This window comes from Pungitius pungitius, chromosome 9, assembly GCF_949316345.1.
Source record: "Pungitius pungitius chromosome 9, fPunPun2.1, whole genome shotgun sequence".
In the NCBI taxonomy this organism is placed as follows: Eukaryota; Metazoa; Chordata; class Actinopteri; order Perciformes; family Gasterosteidae; genus Pungitius; species Pungitius pungitius.
Genome location: NC_084908.1, coordinates 1,012,065 through 1,027,969, shown reverse-complemented (window position 1 = coordinate 1,027,969; position 15,905 = coordinate 1,012,065). Strand labels below are relative to the sequence as shown.

Below are 15,905 nucleotides of genomic sequence, written 5' to 3'. Positions count from 1 at the left end.
TCCTTTCCACCACAACGTCGCAGCTACTACGTGCCTGCAGCCATGCGTGCAGTGATGGTTGAAAAGTGACCGTTTGTGTCTTATCTGCAGGCAGCAGTCGTGTCCCCTTTGCCTGGTGTGTGTGGCTTGTTGTTTTCATATTTCTGCAACATGTTCCCACTTAGCCAACCAGTCGCTGGGGAAGAGAGGTCACCAGATGCAAGAGGAGGAGGAGGGAGGGTGGACATAACATGACTGGGGAAGGAAAAAGGAAAGTTGGAGGAAATGAAATAAAAGACGATTGAAATGGAGAGGAGTAAATTGGAGAATATGAGAGGAGAGCTGTTAGAGAAGAGCAAAGGTGATGAAGGAAAACGAGTACGAGTGACAAGAGGAGACGGCCACGTTAGGATAGCAAAGGCAATGCAAAAGAAACGTTTAGGAAATATTATTTGCAAAATGGCAACATTTGAAGTTGAATATTTGTATTGAATCTGACCAGTTCACCACGTTGCTTGAATAGCAAAATATGGCAACCTTGCTGACAGAGATAACAGTGTTTACCTGAGGGAACCAGGTGTGTGAAGAGAACTGGATTCAGCCTTGTCCTCTGGGTCATTTGCATAAAAAAGAGGAAGGAAAATCACTTTTTCACTTCGACAAATGGCCACTAAGCACAATCTGACTCAAACCTGCACGAAGCAGAGGGTGGGGGGTCAGCTGTAACCTGAAGCTGAAAGGACATGTGTGAGTTAAGAGAAAAAAATGTAAGTTGAAATGAAAAGGGAGGATGTAGGGAGGGGAGGAAAGGATGGGAGGAGGAGAGCAGAGGAAGAGGACAAGACGTGGGGGCGGGCAGTTCCAGAATAAGCTTTTCTGTTTATTGTTTAATTCCCCCGAGACGGTTGAACTCCTGTGAGAACTGACTACCGTGGATCCCTGGATCGGAGGCAAAAACACACATAAACAGTACACACACACACACACACACACACACACACACAGAGAGAGAGAGACAGCCTGAAGAAGGCAGCCATCATCAAATCTCAGTAGGGTGCTAATTGTCTAAGACTTTTACACAGCCACTCGTCGCCTGCAGAGCAGATCCATTGTGACAGCAGAGATGTTGATAGTTAGGAGGTAGGAGGGCACGCACTGTGAACGCCTTACCGCGTAATGCCCAAGTGTCCAGAGCCCCCCTTTGATGCATGGTGTGGGAGATTGATGTCTTTATTTCCATCCGTTAAATCCCAAAGGCTCGAGCAAGTCCCTCAGAAACAAACAAGGACCAGGGAAACGTGCCGAGGACAGAGTGGGAGACCACGCCAGATGTTGTCCTCCCCCAGACGAGACTCTCTCTTTTTTTTTCTTTTTCATTTAACCATCCCCTTCCCAACCCTGGCTAACGACACACAAATGATTGTCCCATCAGTATTCACAGCCAGGAGGCTGTGTACCTCTGTGTTGCCCATGCAGAGCCGTCGCTTTCAGTCTCCATTTCACATCTTTTTCAGGCTTACCCCCCCACCCCCCCTACCCCCCTCCGGTGAATTGGATTCATTAAAGTATGAAATGATTGCATGAATTGAATCCCGTGAAATCTGTGCGCCTGTGTGTGTGTGGTATTTTGGAGGTTCCCTGAACGATGTGCACGGGGGGGGAGAAGGGAAGAGGCCAATGGAGGAGGAGGTTTTAGGGGAAATCCAGTTCGGCGCCTTTGGGTTTCTTCTTTCTCTTACTCCTAAAGAGCAAAATGCGAAGTCACATGGGAGTCAGACGCATTCTGGGATGGTTGGACACACGGAGACACCGTGTTGTATTGACATGTGGTGCCCTTTGAAAACAAGAGAAACAGATGTGGCTCGCGCTTTCGAGGCTGACCTTTTGGGAAAGAGACGCAACGAAGTCAATGACAAACCATTCAAATTGTGGTGCTGCAGCACAAGCAGAGAAGAAAATGAAAGAAAAAAGGCTCCTCAGGTGTTGCTGTGTAAACGACTCGGTCCGAGCCGCCGAGACTGTTGTGTATAAACAGCCGTCTCCTTCCCAACGAGCCCGTCTCAGAGTGAAACAAGGCCTCGCGTCGTCTGTCCCGAGGTAAAAGCCCTTTATTTACACGTAATGCGCCCTAATATGCGGCGACGAGCCGCTGTTATCACTTCATTTGCAGGAACAATGGGGGCAAAGTCCTGCTGCACAGCCGCCCCCGAATCCTTTGATCCAACAAAGGAATATTTGTCCTCCACCAGGTTTCTGTTGAGCAATTACGCTTCGGCTCAATATCTACAAACGCATACTCCCGGGGGGGGCATTAGACCCAATTTGAGCGCTCTGCGGGAGAAAAGGGGGGGGGGGGGCTCTGTGTAGAACACAACACGGGTGCTGACTGACTGCTTTGAGCGGAACGAAAGCGGAGCGGGGGGGGTGGGGTCCGAGCGAGACAGCACAGTTTAGGATGCGCTTCACTTGGACCCCAGGCGCCGTGCGGCTGCTTTTCGTGGGACGACTTTCAATCGCCAGCAACCTCCCCGGGTGTCCCGAGCCCATTTCCCCCCCCCCCCCCGCCGCCGCGCCACTGTTTGATGCACACGTGGTGTTTGGCTGGGGCCGTTCCAGAGAGAACGGCGGCGGTATCTCTCCTATTTGTCATAACCTAATTCAGCCGTAAATATGGGCGATCATGTCCGTTTTCCACGCCTGGGCCTCAGAATGATTTTTACCGCTGGCGATGATGTGAAAGATGAGCCTTTTTGTCTCAGGGAAAATGGGATTATTGTCAGTGATGGGCAGAGGCTAAATCACATCAGCTTTGACAAAAAGAGCAGAGCGCTCTTCACGGTCACAGTGCGGTTTGGATAAAGGGCGCAACGCACACAGCAATTAGCAGGTGTCAATGACGTGTCGTGCAAAGTGAGTCCGAGGCTTTAGCATATAGATGGGATGGACTTTGTGTTCCTACCAAAGTGGCTGACGTGCCTCTTCACACTCGTGTGGATTATTCGGTTTCTTGTGGCCACTCACGCAGACGCGCTGCTCGTGCCCCTTTGGCGCTCACCTCGATTAGCTGTTTCTTTTCACAATATCTAATCAACCCTGGACGTCACCTGACACTCTGTGTGTTTTCTCATTATTTCATTTTCCCACTAACATTTTCAGCCACCCGCGTCCATTGAAAGAAATGGGATCGTGACATCACAACACCCACATTTTAGATCTCGTCTACACCGTTTGGATTAATGCCCACTGACAATTTTCTGTGATGCTGATAATTACCTATAATGCATTTCTTCCAGGCTGAGTCGTTCCTTTGCCGGGCTTTGAGCTGTACATAAACACAATAATACTTCTGAATTATTCATATTCACCATCGGACGCAGATGTAACTGCTACTCTGCTCGCACAACCAAATTACACGGCGAATTGCTTCCACGATAGTGTACGTGATTACATTCTTGTAATTTGCTGCGTTAAACTGGACTGTGACACACATTTAGGCAGAGAGTTCAGATCCAGCTGCTGAGCGTCTGCTGATCATCAGATGAAAGTACCAACAATGATGCAACTACACATCTAGTGATGCAGAAACACTCACTCGTCGTGAGAATAACACACTTGTATGACCTTGATAAGCCAAACAAACAACATCATTTACCTAATATTGTTGCTTGATGTTGTAATTCGATTACTGCTCCTTTTGTGGAAACACAATGGCAGCAGAACGGACTCTGAACTCTTTGTTGTGGTTGTCTCAGTAGTTAAAAAGGGACATTTTCATTTGTCCATCTCATGTAAATGCTGATCATGTGGCCTTAATAATGCCAGTGATGATGATAATAATAATAATAATAATAATAATAATAATAATAATAATCTGTGCCATGTGGTGTTTTACCTCGGAGTCAGCTCGGTGCACAAAAGGCCGCTCGCCGCCCTGCTCCGTCCGTAATGGGAATGTCGGTCATGGTCTCCATCACATGTTCACGGTCTTTTCTCATCCTGAACAAGGCTCTGCGGGTAAAAGGCGTGTAATCTTTGAGAGCTGTGCAACACAGATGTGTGATGCGACTTGACAGCAAGTTTGTTGTGCACAGAAATGCGCTCTGACTCTGGGAATGAAACCATATTCTGTGAAGCCACGCGAAGTGGGGCCTGCAAATCTATTGTATAAGATGCACAACCTCGAAAGTTCACCACAAACTGAAGACTTAATCATAATAACTAATAAAAATGATTGAGAACACACCAGAAAGAAAACACATCCTGTTGTTCCAATGATCCTTCAACCTGTTTCCCAGCCAACAACTTGTGTGCTTCTCTGTAGCGTGGCACTGGGTCTGGGATGTCTTTCATGGCTTCTTATGAAAGGCTCTGAAATCTATTACTTTAAGTGATTTTTCCCCTACATGAAATAAAAATGTTCAGTTTCACATTAGAGATTTCCTTCTTGATGGCTGTTTCTCAGAGGTTGGAGGTGGGCGGGGTTCAGTGGGAGCAGAGCGATGTCACTACAGTCTGTTCATCAGCCTTTGAATTGATGAATGTTGTGTTTTGTTATCAAAACGGATTTGCTTTTAAAGTATTTTTTTAAATAAATATCACTTCTCTTTAAGGTGAATTCTAATGTTCATTTATTCGTGGCTATTTAATATTATAGCCAACATATAAAGACTGAATTACTACCCTTTTTTTAATTTTGAATACATACTCCTTTGCATAATAAAGCACAGTGTAAAGTACTGAATACCTGTCTCTGTCGGGAAAATGGGAACATAACATAACTTCTGCAATAAAACTGGTAGAAAATGTACTAAAGTGACTGTAGTTTACCAAACCAGAACAGTGGGTTTATTTAGATGTTAACCTTTCAGATTACCAAGCTTTTAATGAGCTTTTAAAGTCTGGCTACAACGAAATACCACGACTCATCCTGTCCATCAGCCCATTGATTGGTCCCACGCAAATACATTCTTTTTCTTCTTCTTCCTTTTTTTGTAATCACCAAAAAAAAAAAGAAACGATTGAAAAGACATTATTTATACAGCACGATTTATTTAGATAACTTAAGCAGTCGGTGTGGGATGGCTTCGACATTCAATCATTTTTTCGTAGTAATAAGATGCGTTTAGAAAATGTTCAGAATTGCATATTCTGGCTCATTGTGATGTTGTTGAAATGATGCTTTCTTTTGAATGAAGCAACACTGTCGATAAAGATCAATGTTAACATTCTGCATTGATTAAAATAAACCCTGCACGGACAAAGCAGCAGAAGCTTAAAACCAGCTATTGTGGCCAATAAAGGGCAGTGGTGACCTCTGACCTTCCGCACGGTTGTGCCGCGTTCTTCTCGCACAATTAGAAAACAATAAATCAGTCTGGCATTGATCATGTAAATCGGAAAACTCGATGCAGCCCAACAAACACATCATCAAGTCATCAAGAAATGAGTTCCCTCACTGGGGAACAACAAAGGTTTCAATCCGATCTCCACAAAACCAACGCGGTTTTATCTGGTGCAGGAATGCACTGCGGTATGAAACGATGAAAGAGAAGCATGAAGCAAACGGTGGGCCGCATTCACGACAAACACAACAACCTCGCTGACCGTCTTAGTCACCGTCATTGAGGGGCCTCGGGCGTGATCTCCTCCAAACGCCCACCGGGCGCGTCCGTCAGCGCGCGCGCGCTACGCAGTCGTTACGCGCACTCCGGCGAACCCACTCCGGCCGCCCTCGCTGCCCCGCGCTGACTCTGCTGTTCCCGTGTCACCTGACACATATTCTTCTTCCCCGCTGTCGTCCTTCGCTGAGAGGCGAGGTTGCTGCACCCCAGAGAGCCCGAATAATGGAAAAAGCTCAACTCCTTGTCGTTGTTATCGGCGATAATTACAGAGCCGCCGTGTGCCAGGAGCTGTAATTGTGTTGAGTTGTTTTTTTAATCTTCCACCTCTGTTAAACACTCTGATAAATGGAGCGAGTATTACACCATGCACACATGGATACATTTACCAACTAAAATCAAATTGTATTATTTCATCTTAGTTTACATTTTGGATAAATATGGGGAGCAAACATCTGTGTGTGTATGTGTGTGTGTGTGTGTGTGTGTGTGAATACACACACATTTCAGGTACAATGGGTGGAACGAGCGGCCCTGCCATGTCTCGCTTTCTTCAGCCACCAGCGAATTACTTTGCGTTTCTAATAACCGCGTCGCCCGTGCCGTGAGGTCTCTGGGAATGATGGGAGCTGATTGCTCCTGATTATAATGAGCTCTTGGAAAAATAGATTTGTCTAGACAAATTATTTCCCAGGGAAATATCCACTGCCCAGCATTGTGTCTCCAATCAGACCCACGGGCCTGACAGCTAATGAGCTGCGTCGTTAATGACTCTCTGCCTGAAACCCTTTTAAAGGGTTAGGAGATGACAGCCAAATATCAGGACCACACTAAATATTGTCTTCTTTGGTGGTGTAAAGTACTATTTAGATGACAGACACAGAGTCGCTGTGGAAATTAATCCACGGGAGCAAATTGAACTGATGAAAAAACAAATGTGAGTCATCATCAGTATTGCTGGGAATCATAATGTACACTGTAGCCACCCCAAATAGGCGGACAGGATGTAACACATGGGGGCCTCAGTCAACACTCAGCATCATCATGACCTCTTCACACCGGCCCCCTACAGTACACCTGTAAAAAGCCCATCCTCCCACGTGTACACACACACACACACACACAAGCAAACAGTCATCTCAAATGCAAGGCAACAAAGTCACACGCAACTTCATACTTCATCCACCCACTATGCGCCCCCCCCTCCCTGACTAAAAATGATTGTTTATCCTGTTTTGCGGCTGCTGACATTTTGTCCCTGTCTCTTTGAATGGTAGCTGTGCACTGAGCCACCATAATTAGCTTTCTAGAGACGGATGTGCACTCTAACCTGATGATCCATGCCCCCTATGTTCCCAGAGGCGTGTGTGTGTGTGTGTGTGTGTGTGTGTGTGTGTGTGTGTGTGTGTGTGTGTGTGTGTGTGTGTGTGTGTGTGTGTGTGTGTGTGTGTGTGTGTGTGTGTGTGTGTGTGTGAATGTGACTAGAAGGACCGCTGACTTCAACAGCTGAATTCTTCAGCCTGTCAATCTACGTAATGATATCACTGCTGCTTGTAGATGTGTGAGGTACAAACATTGCCCCTCAGGCCCCTTGTGCTGTTTCACATTTTGCATGTTTTGTTGCACACTCTGAGGTCTGCTTTAAAGTAACGCTCACATGCCCAGATGTACACGTGTAAGCGGTAAATTATTCCTCCTGTCTACGCTGGTCTGGTTGAGATCACTTCTTAGTTTGACTCACATGTAGGCGATGAGGACCAGAAGCTTCAATCTTCCTTGTTCTGTGCAATAGAAATAAATGCAATAAATGCATTCAACAGCTATTCAAAGTCAGGCTTCAACAGACTTGTTCTGCAGAATCAAGTAACCAGCATCTATATATATATATATATTCTTGACGTTTTATCTTTGCTCTCGAAGCATCTTGCTGTTTGGATCCAACTGGGAGCAGAATTAGCCGTGTACCAGCCTCATCGCCAATTCGCCGCCACGCCGACAGGATTTACAGCAAACACAATTATCGCCGACACACAAACTGACGCGTTACGTTCACCTGGGTCCCAGCTGGATTTAGAGTACAGGAGCACCCACAGCCAACTAGGAAGGAGTTCGCCTGTCTTTCAGCCACACTGGCTTTAGGGTAGAGCTTTGCTAAGCTCAATTTAAGCCAACGACGTGTGGACATAATGCACCACAAGAAAGAAATACGTTTAAGCCACCTGCAGGGCTGAGCCTTACTGCTGCTCCATTGACAGTCACCACATGGACCACCTGCCAGGTTGCGTCTCGTCTGTCCAGACTCCCCCCCTCCTCCTCCTCCTCCTCTTCATTTGGTGCCGACTGACTGTTAATGCCATCACTGATGCAACAATGCATGCCGGTTTTGGAAAATATACGTGGTAAAATTCTATCCATTTAATCTATATTTTCATTTGATTCTGCTCCTTCAAATCAAAGCTAACCGATTATTGTTAAACTCCTGTGAGATTATCAGTCCACCGATTGGTCAAATGGGTCCAGGAGAAGAGTACGAAACGAAGGACAGGAAGAAAGATAATTGCAAATCTCTGATTGAAAAACGTTAAAGGTAATTTACCATGTAGCTAAAGTGGAGTTGGCTTCCACTCAGGTAACTCAGGTAATAGTGGGGGCAAAATGATACCAGTAGAATGCTGAATGCACTTAAAGGACAATCCAGATATGAGCTGCGTTCATTCTCCGGCTACCTGCTGCTGCTGCTGCACAAACTATCATTTGCATCCCTACTGAACACCATAAAGCAAAGTCATTCCTCTATTCAGACTCATTTGTACAGATCCTTTAAAGTTCTATAAGGTGATTCATTTTTCTATCTGCCACCAGACAACCTGCAGATGCTTGTGTCTTCTTTATGTTTTCACATAACCTGCCCAGGGACCTTCGATTAAAATAACACTCAACTATGCTAATAAATAAATGAATAGATGTAATTTATGTTGAGAGCATGAGATATTTAACTTGTTGCCAGTAGACACTAACTTTGAGGGACATAACGGTTCTCTATCTTCTTTTTTTTTCCCGCAAAATCTTCCACAGCGTTGAATGTGAAGCGTCGGCACATCTGTCCAGAGGGAGCTCACCCTGTTTACGTGCAATGCAAACACACACACATGCACGTTCTCACACACTCCCTCTCTCTCTCACAGACTCAAACACTCACTGGGAAAGCAGCCCAGTACGAGCAGGCACAGGCTGCATTGGTCGACGTGAGCCTCCCAGTGAGAACCATTCAGCTTCCCGAGAAAAGCGCTGTTCACCTGCCTCCGTGACTGTCAAAGAGATGCATTTACTTACACTCCATCTGCAGGGGGGGCAGGGGGAGGGGGAGCTTTATTCGATATTCGCCGCACAGATGATGCGCTCTTTTGTTTTATTCACCCATTCTCCGAGACTTGAGCAGAGAGAGAGAGAGAGGGAGAGCAGTCAATCAGGTTTTGGTTTGAAAAGCCCCACGTCTTCTTAACGCTTACCGTGGAAACACAAAGCAGCCAATGAACCGTTGCCTCTCCGCTCCCCATGATGCCTTGCATGGCAACTGTACTTATCAGACACATGAAACGGCCTCTGCCAGCAGACTCTTTAAGCATCACATCCAAAGAAATGAAACATCTCGAAATAAAGAACTGGTTCATTAATCCGAGAACCAAAGGATATCTGTGAATATTCCATTTCGGGCCCATTATGTTTAGAACAGAGCTCCTTGTTAATCTCTTGCAAAGGTCACATTCAAAAGACCATTCAATGCACAAGAGGACTTATTGTTCCAAACCTTTTTAATCCTTCACAAGGACCATAGTTAAAACAGCTTTGTAATCTCACGTTAGAATGCAAATTGATTGTTTGGGCGAGTGTTACTGATGTCACAGGGAGGGGCAATCTGATTAAGAAGTTGCATTGTGGGGAGTGTTTGTGTGTCTGTGTGACCATGCAGTCCAACAACACATCACAACGACATTAGCTGGATGCTTTAAATTGGGGTGGAGCCTTGAGACCAGTTCAGAAAATTGGTTTTATTCTTTAAAGAGCCAGCCTTCTTCTCACAGTCCATCATCATCATCATCATCATCATCGTAATTTTCGTCACCATCATTACAGTAATATCATACAAAATGCCAATAACAACAAGAAAATAGACAAATATTCAAACAGGTCAATTTGCACAACATATCATCTTAAAGTACGACACCTAGCATGACTTAACTATGTATGTTTTACGTATAAAAATAATAGTAACATTTGAAATAAAAACACGGTTTCACTGTGTGTGTTTTGTCGTCGCCTGTGACGTTTTTTTTGTGTTGTTTTGAAAGATGCTGCACGTAGGAAACCTTTGTTTTGTCAAGCAGTTACACGTAGTGCGTACAAACCAGTGACACAGTGAAGACGAAGATGGAGTCCATCACACGTATCTTCGCGTGTCCCTCTTGCACAGAATCTTTTTGAACGACCTCCTGAAGTCATTGTTGAAGATGGTGTAGATGATGGGGTTCAGCGCGCTGTTGCAATAGCCGAACCAGAAGAAGAACTTGAACAGCGTGTCGGGCACCGGGCAGGACTCGCACAGCGTCATCAGCATGTACGTGAAGAAGAAGGGGAACCAGCAGACCACAAACACGCCGATGACCACGGCCAGGACGAAGGTGAAGCGTTTCTCCCGGTTCTGGCGACCCTTCCAGCGGCTGCCCTTGGTGCTCGACGCCCTCTCTTGGACGCCATCGTCCCCTGGTTTGATTTGGCTCAGTTTGGTTCTGCCCTTTGCCGCTTTCTTCTTGATGGAGCAGGGATTGTTCACTTTGTGGTCGGAGGAGGAGGACTCCTCAAGGTCCACCCCGTTGACCTCGTCCTTCTCCTCGTCTGCTCCTCCGTGCCCCCTCGCCCCCTCCTCCAGCTCGATGCCCTGCTCGCCATTCAGCCTCCCGTGGCACAGGCGCTCCCCGGCCTCACCCGCGCCCACGCTGTTCTCCTTCTGGTCCGCGGCGGCCGCGGTGGCCGTCTTCGGCGGCTCTTTCCGCTTCCTGTCTCCCGGCGGCGCCCGCGTCCTCTTCTTGGCGATCTGGTAGATCCGCACGTACACCAGCACCATGATGACGCAGGGAAGGAAGAAGGAGCCGATGCAGGAGGAGATGACGTACCACTTGTCGTTGTTGATTTTGCACACGAGCTCCTCCCCGCTGTTTTCTTTCTCCATGGTGATGAGAGGCGGGAAGGAGATGACCGCCGCAATGACCCACACGATGAAGATGATGCACTTGATCCGTCGCGGCGTCCTCTTCAGGTTGTACTCGATGGCCTGTGTGATGGACCAGTAGCGGTCTAAGCTGATGGCACAGAGGTGGGCGATGGAGGCGGTGCAGAAAAGAACATCGAGTGCCAGGTATATCTCACACCACACCTCCCCGAAGTACCAGTATCCCATGAGCTCATTGGCCAAGGAGAAAGGCATCACGAGGGTGGCAACCAAAATGTCCGCCGACGCCAAAGACACCAGGAATAAGTTCTGGGGAGCTCTCAGGGAGCGGCTTGTGAACACGGCGATGACCACCAGCACGTTGCCGAACACTGTCAGCGAGATCATGATGCCCACCAGCACAGTGAGCGGCAGGGAGATCCGGAGGCTGTAAGGGGCCACATCTGGAAGAGTCTGGTTGGTCTCGTTGTCAAACCCCATTGGAGGAGATTTGCCCACTTCCTGTGAGAGTCGCCCTCGGGTTAACGAATATCATCACCGGGGGAGGACAGCGCTGGTAACTCACAGCCGGGCTGTGGGGGGAAGGAACTGAATCACTCCTCTTTCATCATGTACACCCTCCTTTAAGGGGAAGCTCTTATCATTTACAGCGCTGTCAATTCATCTGAAAACATGAGGCAACAAGAGGAAAAATCAGGTGGCTCCAACGCTGTTTACACTTTTCACTCAATGACGACATACTTCACATTAGTACAACAATGTCACCTGTTGTAGCGTTAAAAGAAACCACAATCACAATAAAGTGCGGGATCATAATACCTGAGCCAGAGAGCGGTGTGACACAAGAAAGGTGTCAGCGGGCAACTTCTGAGAGCAGATCGATAGGAAGCAGATAGGATCCATGGGACGGATCGGGCGTGAAGTGTCCCCTCCGCGCCTCCCCTCTCTCTCTCTCTCTCTCTCCCCCCCCCCTCTCTCTCTCTCTCTCCCGACACTTGGCTCCCGGTGCTGCATCCGTCGCGGACCTGATTGAGCGCTAATCACGTTATCCGGGGCGCTGCCGCGCTGCCTCCTGCGCGCCGATCGCTTCTCCTCAGCGTGAAACCCCGTGCGCCACTCCCTCCCTTTATAGCCCCGCACGCTGCAAAAAGTGTCCCGCTCTCTGCGGGGTCAGCCGCGCGTTCACGGGAGCGTCACCGCGCGCGGACACACGAGCGGGACGCGCGTGGAGGAATGGCGGGAGGAAAAAGGACATGAATGACGGCATTAAAAATGGATCATCGGCGGGGAGGAAGTAATAAGTCCTGGGGTTTATTTTGTGGGTTTTAGAGGGGTTTTCTGTAGTTGTCTCGCGGCTGTAATACATGACACAGAGAGAAGAAAGTACGGGATGGAGGCACGTTTTAAGGGTTAAAAGATAATAAGCAAACTAAATATAACGTAGAATCTATTGATGATAAAAAAATACAATGCAAAACATCAATAAAACAAAGTTACAGTTGTGTATTTATGATAATTAACTATAATTCATACCTTCATTTTCCATGAGAGGGGTCAGAGTAACACCGAGATGTCAGTATCTACTTGATTTGTTTCTTAAATTAGTATCATATGGCATTTCTGAAGAAAAGAATGAAACACAAATGCAAAGGCTCAAAAAATAGACAATAATCAAAGAGTAAACAACCTGCTTGGACAGATATCTTTTGCAGTGTAGGTGCTGTGCTTCGTTGCTAAGCAGCAGGCAGAGCCACACCACGTGGATGTCAAGAGAAGCCCTTTATTTCTTTTTCTAAACTCATTTATCCTCCTTTTTTACACTACATCCAGGAGGGAAACGTTAGCAGGAGCGCTTTCTCAGACCGATAATAGATGAAGATTTGATGAAAGGAATCAAGTTGTCTTTACAGGTTGAAGCTGTAAGTCTGTAAGGCAGTTGAAGGATTCATCCATTCATCCATATTCTTTGCACTTAACTACTGGATATTAAGCGGTCTATACATTAAAAATGTTTCGCTGAAAAACAAGCTCTATGTATACTTTATTTAAATTCTAAGGGGCTGTGTGTAATGAAAGTGGACACGCAACAGTTCCAGTAAATTTACTTTAAGTATAATATGTTTATTGAATGTATTTTATTCTTTGGTTGTGTTGCTTAATAATATTAATGCTGAACCTGGCCTAAGGTGCTAACAGGTATAAAGTCTCAAGTGTGTCTTTTTCTTTCTAGTTTAACGATTTCATTGAATTTAGGTAGCAATGGTGAGCGGATGCAATCTGCAACCTCTATTCCTACGTACGGCTCTTTTAAATCATGACAGCATCTTTAGTTGTTAATTACATTAACATCTGTGGGGGACTGTGGTGTGCACTCCTGGACACCAGTCCGTGCTGGGGTTCACGGCCCGGTACACATGGGTCAAAGTGCACTCAGTTTAGTGGCTGGGAGCAGAACTTCTGCCCCGTGGCCATGGAGACAGGACCACACTGGAACTCGGCCCACGCAGACCTGAGGTCAAAGAGGTCAACTGATGAGACCAGCTGTAGAACACGAGAGCAGAAGAGCAGCCTGGGAATGCACGGGCGGGAGGTGACTCGGGCTCTGTGGACAGGCGTCAGCAGAGCTGGTTAACAGCAGGTTAAACTCACCCTAAGGAAAAACTCTCAGGTGTCGTGGACAGACTCTGAATAGAGACAGACACCTGAGGCAAATTAGACTAATTGGTTGGACTCGTCTGCATGTCGTTGGACTGCAGATGGAACCCGGAGAGAACCAATACAAATCTTGGATAATTAGTACATGTGGACATTTGGAATGGCAAAACATAATCTTATTTTTGTTTTTATTTGACGTACTTCTCTATGCCATATTTTTATTATATGAAATTGTAATATTACTCTACAATGACGTAAAGTTTATTGGGAAATTGTTTTTGACAAACTATCATCAGATGATACATCATTTCATATTAGTAACGTATGACTCTATATTAGGTATTTTAAAGTACTTATGTTTCATGGTATGCATACCATAATTTATTAATTCATTATGAAGATATTCATTATGGAATAATATCCAGTGTTATTTTTGCTGCACTGCACAAATGTTTTTTTCTCTTTTAAAACTGACATGAGCTGCTTTTTATTGACTTGCTGTGACTTTTGTGGGATTCATTTCGAAAACAAAAAGTAATTGTATTGTACATATGTCCATATTTAAATATAATTGACATTTCCTGAAACTTTCTAACATATGAAAAACGTGCATTACCTCCGTCTGTCATACAGCTGACACCTGTCATCCGTCTTTGTATCTCGCCTCTCAAATATGTAACTGGAAGAAATTCCTCTCTTTTGAAAAAAAAGAGAAGACGTGCTTACTGAATCATCTGGTGGTCAGTTGGCCCATGATGACATGTTTCTGAGAAGTGTGCGACCTCAGCGATCATTTAAGATCGTGCTGGTAAAATAACTTCGACGGTTGCAGCCACCGGACGGACTATTTTGGGGTAAACAGCTGTTTGTCGTGACGCATGTTGATGCGTGAGGGTGCGGACCAAGCGCAAGGATACAGTGACACCTGTCGTCTCCTGCAAGAGACTTTCACTTTTTAGGCGGGGGGTGAAGCCATGAGAAAAGGTATTTAAATCTAAGGTTAGCGCGACCGGGATTTATTTAACTGTACCTTCATTGTTTGCTTTTTTTTTCACAGGTGAGTTTGGGCCTCTTTGGTGAGCCTGAAGGCGCAGCATCATGACACCCCGTTGGTTCAATTGAGATGGCAGATGGCTGCGATGATATGACGACTTGGATCAACCAGCAGGGGGCGGTGTTGACCTGGAACGGAAGCACACCGTTTAGGCCTAAGAGGTGGGATACAGGTTGATTACAAATTACCATGGTTTTACATGTGAAACGATGGAAGCTTGACTCATCGGTGGGAACAGGACGGATCGTCACCAGGTCGAAGGCTGTGTTCCATCTGTGAAGTTTGAAGAGAATAAAAATGATCTGGGGACAATACACCTTTGTGGTTTTGGTTATTTTGACACAACAATAATCTAAATGCAAACAAAAGTCTACTGAAATGTTAACCTCTCTGGTCCTCAGTTTAGTCAGATGATGTTTTTGTAGGTGAATCACCACTATAAATCTGGTTTGTTTTTGTCAGTAATAAAAACGTGAGGACAGCAGGCTCCGAATTGAACTGAAACAGTGAAAAGATCAGCAAATTCCCAAATACTTTCTGAAAAGAGAAATGTCAAAAACCAATTCATCCATTCATTCTTCTTCAATCCGCTTATCCTTCATACAAGGGGGGGGGGGACCAATTCATCATTTTATAATTAATATTTTTAGTTAAAAATAAGTCTTATTAAATAAATTGCCAGTGCATTTTCCAATCTCTCAAAAAAAGATTACATTGTTTTAACTACAAAACCGCCTGCTGATCTACAGGAGAGCAACACATCCATTTGTAAATATTGATTTATTACAGTTAAAAAGATGTATTTACATAGAGAACATCACCAAACGTGGTCATCGTCACTCGGTTGCAGCACGAGTTATTTGGCGAGCGTTGGTTTCGGGATAATCGTCTTACAATGGGGCATCAAGTTTGTCATATTCAACCAAGCACAACGTTATTTCCTTCATTTTACTTTGCATGGGGGGGGGGAACCTATAGAAGTGGAGCTTCTCGGTGGGGGCCCGACGCCACACGTGAAAAGAGCTTTTCCACCAAAAGAGATTTTGGTTTTCCTAACCCTGAAATCACAAAGCATAAGGATTTCTCTTTTGACAAAGCTCCACCTTTGCAGAATGAAAAAAAATAAAGCAACTCAGTTTTGGTGGAATTGCCCTTTAATGCCAAAGACAAGTGAGACGCAAGCTAATGCGTAGCAAAATGGCATTATCTTCCATTGCACTGTCTTCATGTAAAACTCTCATCACATTACAGATTTTGTAATACTGAGTTTACCGTAACGTCAGATCACTGTACAGAGGAAAAGGAAAAAGACAAAAGAAGAAAACTAGACCCAAATTTACATTGTAAAGACCAGTTGCTTGTCATCAAGTAC

General features: G+C 45.6%; 1 protein-coding gene across 2 annotated transcripts; it reads right to left on the bottom strand.

Moving 5' to 3' along the window:
- Positions 1 to 9,485: 9,485 nt before the first annotated feature.
- On the bottom strand, positions 9,486 to 12,701 carry adra2a (adrenoceptor alpha 2A). 2 transcript variants are annotated; one of them, XM_037473262.2, is made up of 2 exons: positions 11,644 to 12,701; positions 9,486 to 11,488 (listed from the first exon to the last, which is right to left on the bottom strand). In XM_037473262.2, exon 2 carries the CDS (start codon positions 11,302 to 11,304, stop codon positions 10,036 to 10,038), a length of 1,269 nt encoding a protein of 422 aa, XP_037329159.2. In that variant the 5' UTR covers positions 11,305 to 11,488; positions 11,644 to 12,701; the 3' UTR covers positions 9,486 to 10,035. The 2 variants fall into 2 exon arrangements, with proteins under 2 accessions (XP_037329159.2, XP_037329160.2); XM_037473263.2 differs by having other exon boundaries at positions 9,486 to 11,396.
- Positions 12,702 to 15,905: the final 3,204 nt, after the last annotated feature.

What these genes read in the sequence shown, in the direction of transcription:
- adra2a (XM_037473262.2), bottom strand. Translation starts at nt 11,304, where the DNA reads ATGGGGTTTGACAACGAGACCAACCAGACTCTTCCAGATGTGGCCCCT.